The sequence below is a fragment of the Lotus japonicus genome, chromosome 1 (genome assembly GCF_012489685.1).
Source record: "Lotus japonicus ecotype B-129 chromosome 1, LjGifu_v1.2".
Lineage (NCBI taxonomy): Eukaryota > Viridiplantae > Streptophyta > Magnoliopsida > Fabales > Fabaceae > Lotus > Lotus japonicus.
The window spans coordinates 60,381,851-60,402,123 of record NC_080041.1 but is presented as its reverse complement, the minus strand read 5'-3'; the positions used below and the strand labels follow the sequence as shown (position 1 = coordinate 60,402,123).

Sequence of the window (20,273 nt, the reverse complement as noted above, 5' to 3'; positions counted from 1 at the left end):
GAATTTTTCTGTCTTCTGTTAAAATTCAATATGGTTGTATCTTACTCTAGACTTGCTCTCCGTTCTCTCGTGCATCCTTTGTCAAATTGTGCTAATAAGGGGGAGAATTAGTTATGTGGTTTGATTATGAAGACTTTTGAAGAAGATTCTGTGTTATTGCAGATCTGCAATGTTTGTTTCCATTAGCTAATAGCTTATGTGGTTATTCTGGTAGTTCTTTATAAAAGCTTTCTGGTAGTTCTTTGTAGAAGCTTGTATTGCCATGTGTTAAGCTATTTCTGCTGTGCTATGATTAGTGTGTTTGTGCATTGAAGCTTTCTATGGTAGAGAAGAACTTTGTTTGTGAAGGAGCTAATTTATTGAAGACCCTCTGAATGTGTTTTAGCCAAAAAATTTCAAAGGGGAGATTGTTGTTCCTGTGTTTGTGATGTGTGAATTGGCTGCATTTTGTTTCAACACATTATTGTGCGACCAGATGATGCAACATGTGGTCTCTGCTAGATTGTGCAATCAAACGCTGAAGGTTCTGTGTTACGTTTGATTGTTGTTTGTGCGTCTTGTTACGTTCAAGAAGACTTAAGTGAAGCTGTGCGTTTTGTTGAAGCTTAAGGATTCAGTTATGATCGCGTGTGCTAACCTTGAGGTTGTTACAAGTTGTTAGCGTATGAACCAAGTTTGAAATAAGAGATATGTTCTGTTTTTAAATTGGTTCAGATTTGATTCTGGAAAGATATGATTCCCTGAAGATTTGTTTTCCAGAAGCTGTGTTATGGACTCAAGACATCAAGCCCATCCAAGGCCCAAGTCTCTACGCTGGATGTCTATTTATTCAAGTTTTGTAACCCTAACTGCGCAAGGATTTTGAGTGTGTTGTTTTCATTCCTAGGGTTTATTGTGCGAGTCCTTCTTGTGAGTTTTGTACCAACTTAGTGCTTTCGTGTTCATCAAAGTACTGAGTTGATTTGTTTAGTTGAGTTGTAATCTCATCAACCTTGTTTATTGATAAACAAGTCTTGGTCGCTGTGGCAGTGGTCATTAGGGGTTAGAGAAAGTTTTCTCATAGCTTAGAGGAGAAGAGCTAAGCTAGATTCACTTGTGTAATAGTGGTAGACATAAAAGAGACTCTATACTAAGGGGGAGTACTTAGGTATAGGAGGGACTTTCATGAGACCTGAGAGCTATTATTTGATAGTGAATTGACTCCTGGATTGGTATCCTCCAGACGTAGCTGATGTTCACCGAACTGGGTTAACAATTCCTTGTGTTCTTTTATTTATGTTTCTGTTTAGTTGTTAACGAAAAACATTTAACTCTGATTGTTGTGTATTGTTGTCGTACACGTTGGTGCAACATCGTGTACAACATCTGTCTCAGGTGCATACGAATTTCAAAATTTATAGACAATTAACTCATATTTAATGATTTTTTAATTTAAATTGGGGAAGGGATCATATATTTTAAGTGAATAAAATAACTTTGAATTGGAAATTTGATATTGGACCTTAAATACATCATATAAAAACTTTTTTTAATTTTTATATTATTAAATAAATTATATATTTTTTTTGTGTGTCTTTTTTTTGGTACATCGGAAAATTAAAAGGAAAAGCCGAAAGCTACAAAGCTAACCAATCCCTAGCCAAAATGGGATTAAGCTCAAGAGGTGGCGACTCTAAGCGGAGATAAGAACATTGACGACTTGAACCCAGACCAGCAAGACAATCAGCTGCATCATTCGCACTCCTAGTGACATGCACAAGAAAAATGGTCCATTCAGGATGAAGTAAGTTCCTGATCTCCAATAGCTCAGATGCTAACTCGGGGAAGTATAGGTGATCACCCTGAATCCACCAACTCCTTACAATCAACCTTGATCACATATATCACTTTGAATATTTAACTCCAAAAGAAGCTGAAGTTCAAGCTTAATCGCCAAAATCTCAGCCATGAGTGTGTTGCCACCACTCGAACCAGCGATGAAACCAGCCACCCAATTCCCACTATCATCTCGCACCAGCCCTCCCATGCTCATGCAGCCATGAATATCACTAAAAGCTCCATTTGTATATAATTTAACCAAACCAGGAGAAGGGAGCGTCCAACGAACCCGAGAGGAGTCATCATCACTACCCTGTTTGGTGAGCCAAGCCTCGTAATCCTTATGCTCTCGATGTATCCAGCGCACAACATAGTCAACAGACCAATCTTTGTCTCCAATAACCATGACATTCCAGCGCCACAAGCCCCAAATAGCAGCGACAAACAGAAGGGAGTGCTGGCCTTGAACCTGAGTATGAACCCAATCTTTCACGGTGGCAGCAGTAAAACCGAGCAAAGCCAGAGCATCCAACCGAGACCAAACCTGACTATAGTACATACAATCACGTAAACAACGAAGGCTGTCCTCCAGAGAATGATCACATCGTTGGCAAGCAGGAGAAGTCGCCAAATGGCAACGGTAACGGTGGCTGTTAACTTGTTTCACATTGTGGCACAACAACTAAATGAAGACACACACCTTCTTAGGGGCCTCCAATTTCCAAATCCACTGCCAACTATCTGAGGGAAGAATTTGCGTCTGTGACCTACAAAGCCACGCATACGCATCAAAAGCATAGTAAACTCCAATACTACTAGGTTTCCATATCCAATGGTCCTGCAAGTTTACATTGGTGACAGGAACAATATCTAAGAGGCGCTGTCGCACAGGTTCAGGCAAGGGAGTAGATAAACCTGCAATATTCCACTGGCCCTCCTTGATCAAATCCTTGAGCGTGAGAGGTGAGTCTGAGATGTGCACAAAAGGGAGGTGCTTTCCCAACATACCATGTCCACTCCAGTCCTCAAACCAAACTAAAGTGCTACTATTGCCCACGTTAAACGAAAAACCACCCTGTAACTCATACCTTGGGTTGAGAATCCTTCGCCACAAGGAAAAGGAATTAGGCTTAGCCACCTCCTCAAAAACTGAGGTATCACATAGATAGCGACTAGACAACACTTGTACCCACAGCTTCCTGGAACCCTGGACCAAGTCCCAAATCAAATTTCCCAGCAAGGCTGTATTCGCATAAGACGCATCGCGCATGCCCACTCCCCCACATTTCTTAGGCAGAATCATAGTGTCCCAATTCAAAAGATGTCAGCCCTTGTCCCTTGAGTTTCGCGACCAAACAAAGGACCTAGTTACTTTATTCAGGCTTGAAATCGTTCTTCTAGGGAGCCACACAACCTGCATAGAATAAGTGGGGATCGCAGCAAGAACAGATTTTGCAAGAAAAATTCTACCTGCAGTATTCATTAAACGCCTCTTCCAAGATGCTAAACGACGAGCAACCTGGTCCAATAAATACCTAAACTTGTTCTGAGATGCTCTTCCTATAGATAAAGGAAAACCCAGGTACTTCCCTAGGTTCCTAGCAAAGCTAATGGGGAAAACCGAGCTTAGCCTCCCTCTCAACGCAAAAGAGACTCCCCTAGAGCATAAGGCCTTAGACTTTGCATAGCTAACTCACAACCCTGAAGCTGTACCAAACTCATCCAGGATATTAACCACTACTTGGACTTGACTGAAATTTTCCTTGCAAAACAAAAGGACAACGTCAGCAAAGAAGATGTGAGAGAGCGGGGGTCCATTCTTGGAGATTCTTATCGGCTGCCAAATATTTGCATTCACCGCATTCTGGATCATAACTCACAATTTCTCCATACACATCACAAACAAATATGGCGACATAGGATCACTCTGACGCAAGCCCCTCTCCAGTATAAACCATGGAAGCCTAGAACCATTCCGAAGGATAGAAAGCTTAGAAGACGACACACAACACATAATCAATCTCACTATGGGATCAGAAAAATTGAAATCACGAAGAGTGTCCTCCAAAAACTTCCAGGAATCCTTATCATAAGCCTTTTCCAAGTCAATCTAGAAAGCCATAGAGCCATTTTTTGCTGTTGATTGATTTAGGTAATGTATTATCTCATGAGCTATAATGGCGTTGTCAGTAGTACCCCTCCTAGGCACAAAGCTAGGCTGAAGGGGACTAATAAATTGATCCAAGAAAGGTTAACATAATTAAAATTGGGGTAAAAGCTCAAAATTTAAATTAAATAACAGCAGTGATCACATTATTTAAACATAAATAGGAGAGAGAATAATCAAATGAATAAAGAATAACCACAAGGGGTGGCACAAGTGGTGATTGTGTATTTCCTTAAAGGATTTTACCTAGGCTTCTAGCCCGGGTTTGATCCCCTCTGAGGTAAAAAATAATACATTTATGGCCAGAGACATCACTACTGTATCCCGAGCCAGATTAGTCACGTGGGACACCTTCCCCTGTGGAGACAGGTAGCCAAAGGACAAAAAAATATGAATAAAGAATATATAAAAAAAATATTGCAAATGGTGGAAATCAAATGATTGAATATGAACCATCTGTTTAGGAAAATATTAAATGTGAAGTTTGAGTGGGGGAGACTGAGTGGGAGAGAGAAGGGAGAATTTAATGTTGAATTAAAAAATGAAAGAATATATAAAAAAAATATTGCAAATGGTGGAAATCAAATGATTGAATATGAACCATCTGTTTAGGAAAATATTAAATGTGAAGTTTGAGTGGGGGAGACTGAGTGGGAGAGAGAAGGGAGAATTTAATGTTGAATTAAAAAACGAAAAAATGGAGAAAAAGACATGTGTCCAAGGAATGGAGGGAAGAAAAGGGAGAAAGACACATAGGGCTAAGAATATCAACCAATCAAAAAATATGATTATTCAGTGTTCTATCCTGAGAACATTGAATGGGGTAGAGTACCCAAAGTGTGAGGAAAACTGTATGAATGTTTTAGAGAGAGAAACTCTAACTGCTAGAGAGAGAGAATAATTGAATTTCAATCTGAATATTTCTCAAATGAACTAAGTGTTCTTTACAATTGGTGTTCCCCTCCTATTTATAGAGGCAGAGTTGGGCTTTCGCGCCTTTAATCTATCTAAATGGGCCAGTTGGGCCTCGGTGAGAGAGGCACAAGTCCCTGGCGCGCTCCCTGTATGAGGTTAGTGCTCCTGGGCGAGGGACCCTGGGGTCTCGTCCAGTCCACAAGACACCGATCTCGAAGCATGAGAGCTAAGTGTGTCTTCAAGCAGAAAAGCTAAGGCGAGCGCGTAAGAAACTAAATAATGCTAGAACCTAAAGTTTTTAATAAAATGAAGAACAGTAGCCAACATGGCTTAGAGAATAAAGTATTTAAAATCTATACATTCCAGACTTTTTGCTGTGTCACCCCCTTCTGGGGGAACAGAGTCCACAAGTAGTCTTGTGGCAATAGCTTTTGGCGCGCTCGCCCCATCGTAGCTATGCACGTGTTTTGATCTGCAGCACTTAGACACGTGTTGAGCGCTGAGGTAATGTTAATGCCAGCAAATCCATAGAATCCCAACTGCTATCTCTGAAATGTCCCCTCGAATCTTTGCGAAGCCTGTCGTCCTGAATTGTTTTGACGTGCATCATGATGAATCATACGAGCAAACAAATAACCGAGTTAGTAAATCGTCACGACACAAACAGATAAATGAAGGAATAAATGAATAATTAAATGAGCGAAGGATAGTTAAGCGGGCGAGGCGGGCGGCCCGCTACTTATCTTCGCCTTTCGTTGATCGCCGCTTAGCACGTGTTTTCAGTGCTAGTCTCCCAGTTTTGCGCGAGTAATTTTCGAGAGTGTGCTACGTATAACTAGGACTTTCGCTCGGTATTTTACCGAGGCTTTTGTTCGCACCAATATTTCCCGTAAGAGCAGGTGCGGCCCCTCCAACCTTATTAGGTGGGGACTTACAATTGCTCGGGGCCCAATGGCCATATGAGTTTACCCGAGACTTTTGGCCTAGTTAAAAAATGCTTCCCGCGTTTCAGGAAGACTCGACTCGCCAAAATTTCGGGGAGGTTCTTTGGATAAGGAGCTTTATTCGGGCACGCCGCCAACGGGTGGCGACGGGAAGCTCATCCGCACACGTCACCTGCAGGGGCTACGGTCAACGTCGGACTTTCCGGAGCGATCCCCAGACATCAAGGTCGTGTTGGGATCGCCACCTTCAGGGAATTTTTCCCACCAGGCTGCCGTCTCAGTTCGATAGTTAGGAGTATTGCTAAGAATATCCTTTTGTATTTGATTTGTTTAAATTTTTACATCGAGGGATGCCTCGTTAAAAAAATCTCGTGTCGGAGAAAAAAAGTGCATCTTTATTTTTAGTCCTAGCTTCCTGGTTGCTTCCTTGGTCAGAGTATTACACCCAGTATTCCATCCTCGTTGCCCTGCTTGACTTTCTTGTCGTAAGAAGGAATCCATCGTTGCTCATCCTCCCACTCGGTGTGCCGGGCTGACTTCATTGGCCTCTTACTCCCATCCACTAGCTGTTCGCATTTCCTCTTATCCCGGCGACTCTGCCACTGTTTATCCTTTTCTCCAGCCTTCCCAGAGAGCTTGTCTAATGTGGGTAGCCCCCTAGAAGTGGTTCCTCCTTGCTCCCCACTAAAGAGGTCGGCGTTGTCCCTTACCAGCTTACTTAGGCGTCGTTCCTGCTCAATGGTGAGCCTGGGCTCGATTGCCAATATACCTCTACTGGTAGCGTTCATGTCCCAGCTCTCGCCGTACCACTCACTGTCTACTTGAGTAGAGGATACACTCTTCCCCATCCTTCGGGGTTCCTCGCCCCGTTCTTTCTCTTTCTTCGCCCCGTTCACCTTCTCGCCATCCTGCTTTCTTTGTTCGCCTGAGATGCTCTGGCTTTATGCCACTGGATGCCCTTGCTCGCCTTCAGCCACCCGAATCTCATGACACCTGTGTTCGCTGCCAGCTCCCCTTCTACCATACAAGTTAAGGCAATGGTCGCAGCATTTCCTCGTCCCTTTTTGGTCTATTGATATCCTCCCTATCCTTCCGCAGGGCAACAGGTACTTTACCGCAAGGTGGGCCGTGGATATAACTGCATGGAGGCGATTTAAAGTGTTTCGCCCTATGATGACGTTATAAACTGCCACGACTTGGAGGACCAAATATCTTATCTTCAAGAGCTCAGCATCCTCGCCCACTCCAAAAACTGTGTCCAATTCCACATAGTCGCGTACCTGAACTTGCTTCCCCGAGAATCCTACCAAGTTTCCTGTGTATGGCCTTAAATCCTCGTCCCTCAGTCCCAACTGCTCGAATGTGTTCCCGTAGATTATATCGGCCGAGCTACCTTGGTCCAATAGCACCCTCTGCACATTGAAACCTCTGATTCTCACCATTACCACCAATGAGTCATCTGTATGGGTCTTGATTCCCTCAAAATCTGCAGACGATACTACTATGTCTGGATGTTCGCTCCCAAACCGAGCTGGACAACCTTGCATCGGTGCTGTTACCCTTGCATGTCTTCGCCCTACTGTTGATACGCCATCGCCACCCTCGCAACCCCCAGCAATGATCACGTTAGCTGTTTCCACCATTCCTTTGCCCTCGCCGCTCTCGGCTTCCTCGGCCTCTTTCCTCTTCGCCGCCCATGGCTGTCTTGCCTTGATTAGCTGCCTGATTTGACCCTTAAGCGTAAAACAGTCGGCGGTGTCATGACCTTCCAAGTTGTGGTACTCACACCATTTGGGCCGATTCTTCGCCTCACACCCTGGGTCCATTCTGCACTCGCCTTCCCTGTTCATGTCCTCAATTCCTGCTTTCAAGAGTAATTTTGTCAATTCCTTACCTGAGCGCCCCTTTGGCCTCGTTTGCTAGTTCGCCTCAGCTGTTCGCCGAGAGCGCCGACTGAGTTGCCCTCCCTTGCTTTTCTTAACAGATCTATCAACTTTTTTAACCTTTTGCTCGCGAGTTGCTTCCTCATCCTGTATCTGTTTCCTCGCCAGCGCCACGTTCGTCGCCCTCTCTTGTTTCCTTTTGTGTGCTTCAATTTCTTCTTCTAGGATGTAGTCTTGCGCTCGGGCGCGGACTTCCGTCATTGAGCTTGCCAGCTCCCTACTTAGTTCGCGGCTAAACTTTCCCCGGGATAAACCGCCTTTGAAAGCGCACACGCACATGCGTGGCTCTAGTTCCTCAAACCTCGCGGATGCAGCACTGTATTGTTTCATATATTGTTCCAAGGTTTCACGCTCCCGCCGCCGCATATCAAACAGATCCTCGATCGTTTTTGCGGAGAAATGGCCAAGGAATTTTGATGAGAAGTCGCGGAACTTGGCTAGGGATCCTTGAGGCAAAGCCATAAACCAATCCATAGCTGCTCCTCGGAATGTGGATGGAAACACTCTACACTTTAGCACGTCGGAAACCGCGCTCATCGCCATCTTTGCATTGAAACGAAGCAAATGATCCTTCGGATCGGTTTTCCCGTCGTACGCCTCCAACGCGAGGTGTGTCATATCGTCTGGCACAGCCACCTCTCGTACTGTTGCCGGGAAAGGCTTGACCTCAGCAGCGGCCTCAGCTTCCTCTTCTTCTTGATTCCACTGCCGAAGGTGATAGTACCCCAATTGCTCCTGCAGACATTCATTTTGCAACCGTAAGTCACCACTTAGAGCACGACGTGCTTCTGTACGACGATGTCTATCCAACCACGCGGTGCGCGGGGAAGAAATGTAACTTCGCTCCGGTTCCTTGCCACGTCGTCGGGAGATGGCTCCATCAGCCTCTGTTGACGAACCGAGAATTCAACCACAAGCCTCTAAATCGCACAAATTTTCACAGAAACTTGAACTTCCATAAATCAAATTGCGAATCGCGCGGGAACCAAATCACGATCCACCAAGAAAAACTTGAGAGAAATCGCACAGAGAAACGAGCTTCACTCAACCGAATCACGATCCACGTAGTCCGGGAATCGAAATCTACCGATCCCCACAAACGGCGCCAAATGTTCTATCCTGAGAACATTGAATGGGGTAGAGTACCCAAAGTGTGAGGAAAACGGTATGAATGTTTTAGAGAGAGAAACTCAAACTGCTAGAGAGAGAGAATAACTGAATTTCAATCTGAATATTTCTCAAATGAGCTAAGAGTCCTTTACAATTGGTGTTCCCCTCCTATTTATAGAGGCAGAGTTGGGCTTTCGCGCCTTTAATCTATCTAAATGGGCCAATTGGGCCTCGGGAAGAGAGGCCTAAGTCCCTGGCGCGCTCCCTGTATGAGGTTAGTGCTCCTGGGCGAGGGACCCTGGGGTCTCGCCCAGTCCATTCAGGAGCTGACACATACACAATTGGAGCTTATAACCCATCATGCTTTAATAAATTTATAGATAGATTAATTTTTTAAATGTATGTAACTCCTAAACTGCCTTAATTTTTTTAACATCTTTTGTGCTTATAATAATATGCAACCATTATGCATATTTAAATGGTTTTTTGAATGATTTTTAAATGGTATATGCAGCCTAGGAATTTGAATGGTTAAAATTTGATGAATGATCGGTTTTTCCTCAAGACTGTAAAAACTCTTCCTTTATATATATTATAATAGATATGAACTTTTAATTTTTCCACAAGTAATTAATTCATAATCAAATCAACATATATACTAGAAAAGAAGAATTTCTATAAGATTGATTTGGTGAGGTGACAGCTCCTGGTTCAATCTCATAAGAAAAACTTCACTTGTCAATTTGTTAGATAGCAAATTTCACGTGTAAATTTGTTAAAATTCATATTTTTTGAATACTTAACTTCTATTTAATGTTGTTATTCTGATTTTGTTTTAATATTTTACCGAATTTGTTTAAGGATTGTAAATCAGAAAATTATATTTTAGTAAACTGAGTAGATTACGGGAAATTTGAAGGATAAGATAAAACACTAAATTATATTTAAATGAGTTTCATTGGCCTGTTTTTTCGGCTCAAGATTTTTTTTTGATAAATTATTTTAAATGGGAAAATAAATAAAACGTACTGATTATTATTAAAAAAAAAATTATAGTGTGCTTATAATTTACAATAAAACTAAAAAAAATTATATCTCAAAAGTAATTATTATACTTTGAATTTTCAACTACACTTACTATGATTTTAATTTTAAAGCACTGTTAGAAGAATTTTTTACAGGATTCTTTTTTCATATCTTTAAAATTTGATTAATTTTTTTATAGGCAAATGTTAGTGATTAGTAAGTTAGAAAATTCCTTCAAATTTTTCTTCCAGGATTCGAACCCTGGACCTTCTCCTCCCCAACCCTTATGTCCCCTAACTCTTACCACTTGAGCTAACCCTCGAGAACATTTAATCAGATTATAGTGTAACAAATATTTCCTCTCTCTCGGGTGTATTTTTCTCGTAATTATAATTTTTTAATCACAACCATAAAAATTAAAATTAAAATTTTATAAATATCCCATATGGTATAAAATTTTGGACTTATACGACTTGAAATTAAATATTTGATAGCATTAAGATATTTGAAGCAAAAAGATATTCAATGGATAAATATTTTATATCTTCTGTTATTTTAATCTTTAAATTTCCTTAAAAACTAGCAATTTTAACCAAAAACAAAATTTGTGATAAGTGATTTAAATTAATATCATATCATTAATAATTTCCAAACAGTTATTTATATTTATCTTGAATGGCATCTAAATCTATATATATTAGTAAAGCTCACTTGAGTTAAGTATTAAGTACAAATAAACATTAGAACCTACGTACATTAGTAAAAAATCTGGTGTTTTAATAAGATAGCTTAATGAGTGAATGAACGGGTAGTGGAAACTTGTGCACTAATGATTTCAGTTTTAAACTTAATAAATATCAAATGTATAAGAAAAAGAGTAACATCCATGCCAAAAGTGTAACAGACCACAAAGTTATATCTGCAAATGGTTTTAACACAGTACCTTAAATTAAAATCAAATTTAATGTTAATTTTAAACTAATATCAATTAAGTCCAAGAAAAAAAACTATTAACAATAAAGCATACTTCCGCCAAAATTAATCTTGATATACAATGGTCTTAGTTTGCTGTCCAATTTTCTGCAGGAATATATGTCTATTTTTCTTAAACTCACAAACTCTTAGAATTCCTTAACATAGTAGCTCTGAAGAAAAACTAACATTAAATTAAAAATAGTGGCATGATGGCAATACCAGTGTCAAAAACTGAATAAAATTGTTAATGTCAGGAGGCTATTCAACTATCTACATTAAATAAATAAAAAATGAAAAGTATTATATTGAATCATGCATCTATTATATCTCTATATAAACAAACCAATGAAATCACTCACAAACTCAAATTATTCATATTTCTTAGACTTCAACTGCTGGTGAGAAAAAAATGGGGTAAATAGCCAACTTGGTCCCTGAATGTGTCAGCCGCCTTCATATTGGTCCCTAAATTTCTAAAATGCCTCCTACGGTCCCTGAATGAGGCAAAACCCCTTCACGTTAGTCCTTGTGTTAAAAAAAGTTGACGGACATTAACGGAATTGCTGAGTTGGTATGTTAAGCATCACTTGGATATCAATTGAGTCCCTAATATTATCAACCTAATGTCAATTTAGTCCCAACGGGTTGAAAAGTCAACTTCTCTCTCTATCTCACCTTTTCTTTCTCTCTTTGACTCTCTCCTCCACCTATCTCTCTATCTTCCACCACCACCACAACCACCCTTCTCCCACCCTCCCCTCTCTCTCCCCCACCACCTTTCTCCTACCCTTTCTCTCTCACCCACCAACACCGCCACCACCCTTTTCCTCCTCCAACCTCCCTCCCCCAACACCACCACCACCAACACCCTTCTCTTACTCCTCTCTTCCTCCCAAGTAGATAAATCCGTAAAAAATTATTGACTTAATCCAGCATTAATATTCAGCTGTGTAGAAACTAAAAATAAAATATGGAGCCACATAAAGTTAGTGGGCTTCTGGATATCAATGAATTGAAACCAATGATACCATGAAGGAGCTAGAACAAGCTACCATTGGGTACGTAACCACATTGATAAAATATAACACCATCACCTGACTGACTACAAGATATAACTTCTTGCCTATTTGATCTAAAATACAAGTCAAAGTTAGGGAATCTAAGTGGTGTCCTCTTTGATGGTGATCTACCATGTTAGCAAAATCTTTGACAATAACAAGCAATTGAAAGGGGTTTGACAAGTTGTCTTTGGATGCTCTTGTTAGATATTACTTGTTTGTTTTTCACACAAGCTCCAGGATCCTTGTCTTCTCCTCTTTCACCACCTTAAGCTCCTCCTCTCATTCCTCATAGCAACAGAAGTGCATTGGCAACGTTTATCACAGTGAAGCTCTATAAAACTAGACAACTAATTAATATGTCTATCTGGTGCTTAAATGTAGCCAAACTTTTGGAATGCATTGGAGATTGTGGAATAACACCATTTGATGGGGGAATTCCAATTAAACCACATAATATAACCTGTTATACATTAAACATGGGGTAAATAGCCAAGTTGGTCCCTGAATGTGTCAGCCGCCTTCAAGTTGGTCCCTCAACTTCTAAAATGTATCTCGCGGTCCCTGAATGTGGCAAAAGTCATTCAAGTTAGTCCCAGCATTAAAAAAAAGAGACGGACGTTAACGGAATGCTGAGTTGGAACGTTGGGAAAGTTTGAAATGCTTCAATTTAGTCCTTGATCTCAATTTTCCCCCAAATTTAATTAATAAAATAATAAAAACCAGAAACCCAGCAACAATGATGAATTTTCATCATCTTCATCTCCTTTATCATAAAATAATGAAACCTCTGGGGAAAAAAACACCAAAACTGACGAAACCTCTTTCACCTAAACTAAACAAAACATCTTCAACACCCAGAACTCAAACACCAAAATTGACGAAAAAAAGAGTTTTAAGAAACATATGTAAATCTCATAGCTTTTTAAAGTTTCTAATATATTTCTTATTCAAATCTTTTTTCGTAAAACCTTGTGATGAAAAACAAGAAGTATTTTGTTCTCTAATCACAAATACAAAATCAACAGGATCCACGTTGACAAACGCCAACAAATCAACTCAAAGTTGTACTTGTGTTTTATGGTGCAGGCCGCAGGGGTTGCAGATCTGGGTAAAAAAAAATGTTAACCTTCAAATTTCTAATTAATATTAGGGTTCAAGGGATTCAATTAAACTTCTGTCTTTGGCTCTTCATCATCTTCTTCTTCTTTCAGATCCAGCAAGAGAGCCAACAATTCGAAGGTTGTGGGTTTGGGTTTTCACCATTGTGGGTGGAGCTCGAAGGTTCTGGGTCTTCTGATGGGTCCTTCTATGGAAACCACAAATTGGGTTATGCTGCAGGCAGATTAAGATGGGAGATTTATGCACAGCCAAGCTAGAACTGTTCATCACCGTAACCCTGGTTCATCCACCACCACCAAGCCACAACCAAAATCACGTACTGTACAGAGTGAAATATCTCAAAACTCCAGCCAGATTCACAGTAAAGAGTTAGAAATCCCAAACGCCCAAAACCACCCCCATCGTAAACCTCGAATTTATTGAGCTGCCGCGCTTCTCCTTTGAGTCCTCGCTGAAACCACGCTGCGAAACCCAGACCCCTCGTCGCAACAACAACAATCAGCAACAGAGAGAAAGAGAACCCTGCACATTCGTTTCTCTGTCAAGGTAGAGGCTTTGGGGCTTGGATTTCACTCTCTCTTGGTGGATGGGTCAAAGTTCTTATCTTTATGCGTGGCTTTGGTGCGTTTTTGTGTCGAAGAAGAAGAGGAAGGGCATGTCGAGATCTAGGGGTTAAATGGTTTCAAATCTTAGTGTTAGTGTTTCTATGTGTGAGTGAGTGTTTGTTTTCTCTTTTTTTTTTTAAGGTGTTGAAGATGTTTTTGGTTTATTTTAGATGTGAGAGGTTCTGGAATTTTCAGAAGTTTCATTATTTCATGATGAAGATGATGAAAATTCATCATTGTTGCTGAGTTTCTAGTTTTTATTTTTTTTATTAATTAAATTTGGGGGAAAATCTAGATCAAGGACTAAATTGAAGCATTTCAAACTTTTCCAACGTTCCAACTCAGTCTTCCGTTAACGTCCGTCTCTTTTTTTTAACGCCGGGACTAACTTGAATGACTTTTGCCACATTCAGGGACCGTGGGAGACATTTTAGAAGTTTAGGGACTAACTTGAAGGCGGCTGACACATTCAGGGACCAACTTGGCTATTTACCCATTAAACATGTCAAAACTAAGAACCACATTTAGTTCTTGGTCAGATCAGGAACCTATACCCTATCTTAAATTGGAAAGGAGAAATAAAGATCATTAGGCGAAAGGAAAAAAGCCAAAGGAATTAAACGTAAAGCAAGGGATCAAACACACAACAAGGAGAACCATGTACCATGAATTCCAAAAGCAATTTTTCTGAATTCTCATTCAAACCAGCAAACTGGTAAAATCACTTACAGAGCATCAATTTTCTAAAGAACAAAGGTCAGAGAAAGGGATTTGGCATTCAAATGCAAAGGCAGAGAGAAGCTATTAACATGAAATCAAAATACTTCATAATGTCATTAAAATTAACACTTGTAATCTAGCAAGGCAAAACAAAAAACAGTGGGGTTACCATTTGGACGGACACAAACTTGAAAAAAATTAGGGAAAATGAGGGACGAATCGAGAAATCAAAGAATCAAGTAGAACAAAAAAATAGAAACCTAGAAAAAAATTAAACAACCATTGAAGATATGAGAGATGAGGTAGGCTTTGACCAAAGCGGAAGAGAGGAGAGACTTTCATGGCAGATTGTGCAGAGGAGAGTAAAGAAGCTCGATGGAGGAGAAGGCAAAATCTCAAGGGGGAAGCATCGCAAGCCAAACGCAAATGAGAACTATGCTCGATAGAAGAAAGAGCCCGAGCCAATTAGAGAGGGGTGGGGGTGGTGGTGGTGGTGGTGGTGGTGGTGGTGGTGGTGGTGGTGGTGGTGGTGGTGGTGGTGGTGGTGTGGTGGTGGTGGTGGTGGTGGTGGTGGGTGGTGGTGGTGGTGGTGGTGGTGGTGGTGGTGAGGGGGAGAGAACTTTGACCCTTTTCAACGGTGGGGACTATATTGAATGGGGAAAGAATGTCCAAGTGGCGCTTAACGTACAACTCAACATTTCCGTTAACGTCCGTCAACTTTTTTTTAACTTAAGGACTAATGTGAAGGGGTTTTACCACATTCAGGGACCGTGGGAGACATTTTAAAAGTTTAGGGACCAATGTGAAGGCGGCTGACACATTCAGGGATCAAGTTGGCTATTTACCCAAAAAAATGACAATTGTCTCTAACTACTTCAACAAGTATGTCATTTTTAATTATTTTAGTTAATTTCAAAATTGCTTTTTTAAATTACTCATTCTTATTTCTTTATTGCAAGAGAAAGATCATCAACAACAACAAGAAACACACATTACTTAGTGATATATCCCCATTGCAGATGATTGGAAAATAAAACTGTGAGTTTCACATATATGGTAATTTACTAAACAATTCTTCTCATTCAATTGAAATCATACGAATATATCATCATTTCTATATTTATATGACACAAATCAGTAACAAAGTGTTAGCCACGTAAATTTATATACTGCATTAGAAAGATAAGTGTAAAATGTAGTACTCACTATATTCTTGATAAGAAATAGGAATCTTTCACTCCTCAATATTTTCATATTATGGGAAAAAAAAAAATAGCAACTTAATCATTCAAAGGGAACAAATGACGTCCATCCTGCAGTTAGATAGAATCTATTTTTATGTTTGTGAAAGGGGTAAATGGTCACTTTGGTCCTCAAAAGTGTGAACCGACTTCACATTCGTCCCTGAATGAATTTTATTCACCTTGCGGTCCCCCAAAGTGTCAAACGTCCGTCACTTTAGTCCTTGACGTTAAAACACACAAACAGACGTTAACGGAAGGTTGAGTTGGAACGTTGAGAAAGTTTAAAATGCTTCAATTTAGTCCTTGATCTGGATTTTCCCCAAATCTTTATCTTCCTCAACCTGCAACCTTCATCACCTCAGATCTATCCCAGAAATCTTCATCTTCCTAATCAAAAGCCATCCCACATCCACCACCCATTCTCTTGCTTTTGGATCCAATCTCTCTTGACTCCTTTTTCGTCATGCACGCAAAACGATTACCCATTTTTTCCAAACCCAATTTCTCTACACAAAATTGCTGGAAATTGAAGAAAGTCACGATTTTTCTTTATGGGTATGTCCTTTTCCGTGGTTTCTGAGAGTTGTTGAGTGTGAGAGTTGTTGTTGGAATAAATGCATAAAAATGAAGAAAGAAATATGCGAATGAAACGAAGAGTTGAAGACTCAACTGGTTTTAGAGGTTATTAAATGCTTTTTTTCAGGGTTTCAATTCAGAGGTTATTAAACATCAACTTCTGATTATGGTGGTTGTGTTGTGTGTGGCCATGCCAAGAAGAAACCAAACTAGTCTTGGTCACCTCAGCCATTAAAGGATTCAAGAAAAACACATATTTTACTTCAAATTTTCTTGAGAAAATTGAGAGAAAGAAGAGAAGAGAGAATCAGAAGGTTTCAAGGAACAAAGTGCGGAAAAGGTAGGAGGAAAACGCTTTATGCGGGCTTTTGCAAGCTTGTTGGGAGGGATGAGAGAGTGGCCATGGTGCTGGTAAGGGGATCGATCCAGAAAAGGGTGGATGTGGGATGACTTTTGATTAGGAAGATGAAGATTTCTGGGATGGATCTGAGGTGATGAAGGTTGCAGGTTGAGGAAGATGAATATTTGGGGAAAAATTCAGATCAAGCACTAAATTGAAGCATTTCAAACTTTCCTAACGTTCCAACTTAACCTTTTGTTAACGTCTGTTTGTGTTTTTTAACGTCAAGGACTAAAGTGACGGACGTTTGACACTTTGGGGGACCGCGAGGTGAATAAAATTCATTCAGGGACGAATGTGAAGTAGGTTAACACTTTTGAGGACCAAAGTGACAATTTACCCTTTGTGAAAGTGATTTTAAAAGAACTTCTATGCCACCAGCAATGGTAAACAACCACATCAATCTTGATAAAAAAAAATTAGCACAACTGATAACATCACTACAATGACTAAATCAATATTACAAAAAAAAAATTGTAGACTACCACGTTCATTTCAATACTAATCTAATTAAGTAATTAAATTTCTTTTATATAAAAAAAAACTACTCTCCTTTCAATCTCAATAGAAATCTACCCATTTTTTCTTCCGATGAAGCAAAAAAAAAAAAAAATCTACCTGTTTGATCATTTTTTCCCTTATTAGAGAAAGAAAGTGTGAAAATATCATAACTCAATTATATTTAATTATACATATATTCTAAATCTTCTTCTAAATAATAGCTTTCTTACCTTTCTGCAAATTTAAATATTATAATTAAAAAATACAAATTAAAAACGAACCCGTGCAACGCACAGGTTTAATTTCTAGTTGATGAAGAATTTCAGGGAACCATTTCCGCTATCCTCATGATTCAAATTGTTTTTTACTTTGATGTCCTATAATATGCCATTTTTTTGTTAGTCCTTAATCTCCTTTTTTTTAATTCACATTTTCGGTTTCTTTAACCTCATAGGCTTACACCTACATGTACAACTTTTTGCTATCTGATTTTACACTTATAAAGCTGATCTAGATAGCATTTTGTAAAATTTTGTCCTCAACTATAAAACATAGTATTAATGATGATTTTTCATTTTCCTTACAGTGAATTCTCATTTTTCTTTTAATTGATTCATGTTTACTTCACAAAACTAATTCATGTAAATTGATTCTCATTTTGCTTTTAATTGTCATTCTGAATGAGCTCTTGAACCAGGATTTTGAAAGTTAAAGAGTATATTGATATGGAATTAGGTGATGATTTCCATTGATGAATACATGAGCATATATACAACCAGTGTTTACAGAATCGGACCGGACGGTTCAACCGGTTTAATCGGGAACCGGGGGCTTCCACGGTTCGGTTTGCTCCTATAACCGGCCTATAAGAAAACAGGTGTAAAACCTTTGGAACCGGTCTGATACCGGTCAAAATCGGTGGAACCGATCTGATACCGGTCAAAACCGGTGGTCAAACAATTGAACCGGTCCAATTGATACTACGTCGTTTTTGCTTCTTTTTTTCTTCTGGAATTTTCTACAGGTGTCCACTCTCTTTGTTTTGTTTCCCTCTACCTTTCTAACATTGATCCATCATTTTTAAATAAAAATTGAAAAGAAAAGGAAAGATACTGAAACCCTAATTCAATTTCTCACAACCACAAGCATTAGCCGATTACAATACCTCAGAGGGCTTGCTCGAAACCGTGTTGCAGGGAAACTATGAGAGGGATTGTGGTGCTTGCTTTCAAACAATAACAAGGAAGGTGGGGAGACGGCGAGCACGAGAACGTAGAGGTTATGAGTTGTGGGTAGTGGTGGTGGCCACCGGTGAAGGAGACAAAAACTGACCATAGAAGTGAAGAGGTGGTTGCACATGGTAGAAGAAGTGAAGAGGTGGCTGCTCCTAGGAAAAGGAAGTGCATGTCTAGGGTTACACATAACATCTATTTTACTAGCATATGGGCTGGGCCTTTACTCTTTTTCTTTTGTCTTACATAATGTTTCTTTCTTTCGTTTTTGCTTGTGTGTGTATTAGTGTTTATGTTTTTTAAAACTTTATGTTGCATCACATATATAATTATACATATAAATATTATTTAATCGTCACCGGTTCAACCCCGGTTCGACCATCAAACCTCAAACCGATGCTTCAACCGGTTCAATGATCGGTCCGGTTCTGCAAACATTGTATACAACAATGACCAGCTAATGTCGTTGCTATAATCATGTTGGTCTTCATGGCAATATTCCTATGATAATTACATTTGACTAATGCTATTGATTACAATGAATGACAATTATATGAATAACATAATTATTGGGATTGATGGTTGGTCAAGTGTTGAACATAACGGCTAGCATGATTTTTGTATAGTAACAAATTTCATTCTCTAACTCCCCCTCTCAAACTGATGGGTGAGGAAGTCACTCCAAGTTTGTCTCTAAGTAGATTAAACTGTGTATGAGTCAAGGCCTTGGTGAGACAGTCAACAATTTGGTCTGCAGATGGAACATATGCTACAACAACCTTATCTTGTAGTACTTGATCTCTGATGTAGTGCACATCAATTTCAATGTGCTTTGATCGAGCATGCATGACTGGATTTGAAGTTAATGCCTTGGCACTCAAGTTATCACACGTGTTGGTTTCCTTGGCAGAGGAAGTTTTAATTCATCAAGGAGTGAACATGTCCATGCTATTTCAGCAGCTAAATCAGCCAAGGCCCTATATTCTGACTCAGTGCTGGATCTTGATACCACTCTCTGCTTTCTTGAGGACCAAGAAACAAGTGTCTCACCAAGAAAGACACATTGACCAGCCATAGACTTTCGATCATCCACTCTTGTGGCCCAGTCTGCATCTGAAAATCCTGCTAAGTCTAGATCAGTAGAGGGTTTAATGTGTAGGCAGTGGTGGATGGTGCCTTGGAGATACCTCAAAATTCTCTTTATGCCCTGCCAGTGATCTAAAGTGGGAGAACTCATGAATTGACTAAGCTTGTTGACAGAAAAGGCAATGCCAGGTCTTGTGTTTGTCAAGTACTGCAATGCTCCTATGGCCTGTCTAAACACAGTTGGATCTTTTAGTTTCTCCCCTTCATTTGTATACTGCCTGCCAGTTATCATAGGAGTTGGACCAGATGATGAGCTTTCCATCTTGAATTTTCTTAACAAATCCTGTATATATGTACTTTGATTGCTTTAAGTACTTGCTGTAAGATCAAGATTTGATCATGTAGTACAACTCTATGTTTTGATCATTACATGTTAACTATTGTGTATGAACAATTATGGTACTCTAACGTTGTTTTCTGAGTGTTTATGTGACAGGCTCTGACTCTGGTCAATACTCACACTTATCAGAAGCACTATGCCCAAAGAGTAACTTATGCAACGCTTTCGCACTCACTATGTTCTTTTGAACAGTAGTATATACTTCAGAAGTACTGAAGTTTACAAGCTCTGATATGGATTCCGATCACTTGAAGTTCTAAAGACCAGAAGTTCTGAAGGTCTAGAAGCTCTGGAGGTCCAGAGGCTCTAAAGGTCCAGAAGCTGAGAAGTGAAGACTCTGAAGTCCAAGAGTAAGCTGGCTCTGAAGACCAAGTACTTTCTACTCTAAGGTCCAGAAGCAGAAGTTACGAAGGTCAGAGGATCCTAGCTTC

At 39.8% G+C, this 20,273-nt stretch overlaps 2 protein-coding genes across 2 annotated transcripts; both read right to left on the bottom strand.

Moving 5' to 3' along the window:
- Positions 1–1,864: 1,864 nt before the first annotated feature.
- On the bottom strand, positions 1,865–3,121 carry LOC130740522 (uncharacterized). Its single transcript, XM_057593173.1, has 2 exons — positions 2,519–3,121; positions 1,865–2,362 (listed from the first exon to the last, which is right to left on the bottom strand). The coding sequence occupies exons 1-2, from the start codon at positions 3,119–3,121 to the stop codon at positions 1,865–1,867; spliced, it is 1,101 nt and encodes a 366-aa protein (XP_057449156.1).
- Positions 3,122–19,233: 16,112 nt separating this feature from the next.
- On the bottom strand, positions 19,234–19,764 carry LOC130740516 (uncharacterized mitochondrial protein AtMg00810-like). Its single transcript, XM_057593162.1, has one exon. The coding sequence runs from the start codon at positions 19,762–19,764 to the stop codon at positions 19,234–19,236; it is 531 nt and encodes a 176-aa protein (XP_057449145.1).
- Between the last annotated feature and the right edge of the window lie 509 nt (positions 19,765–20,273).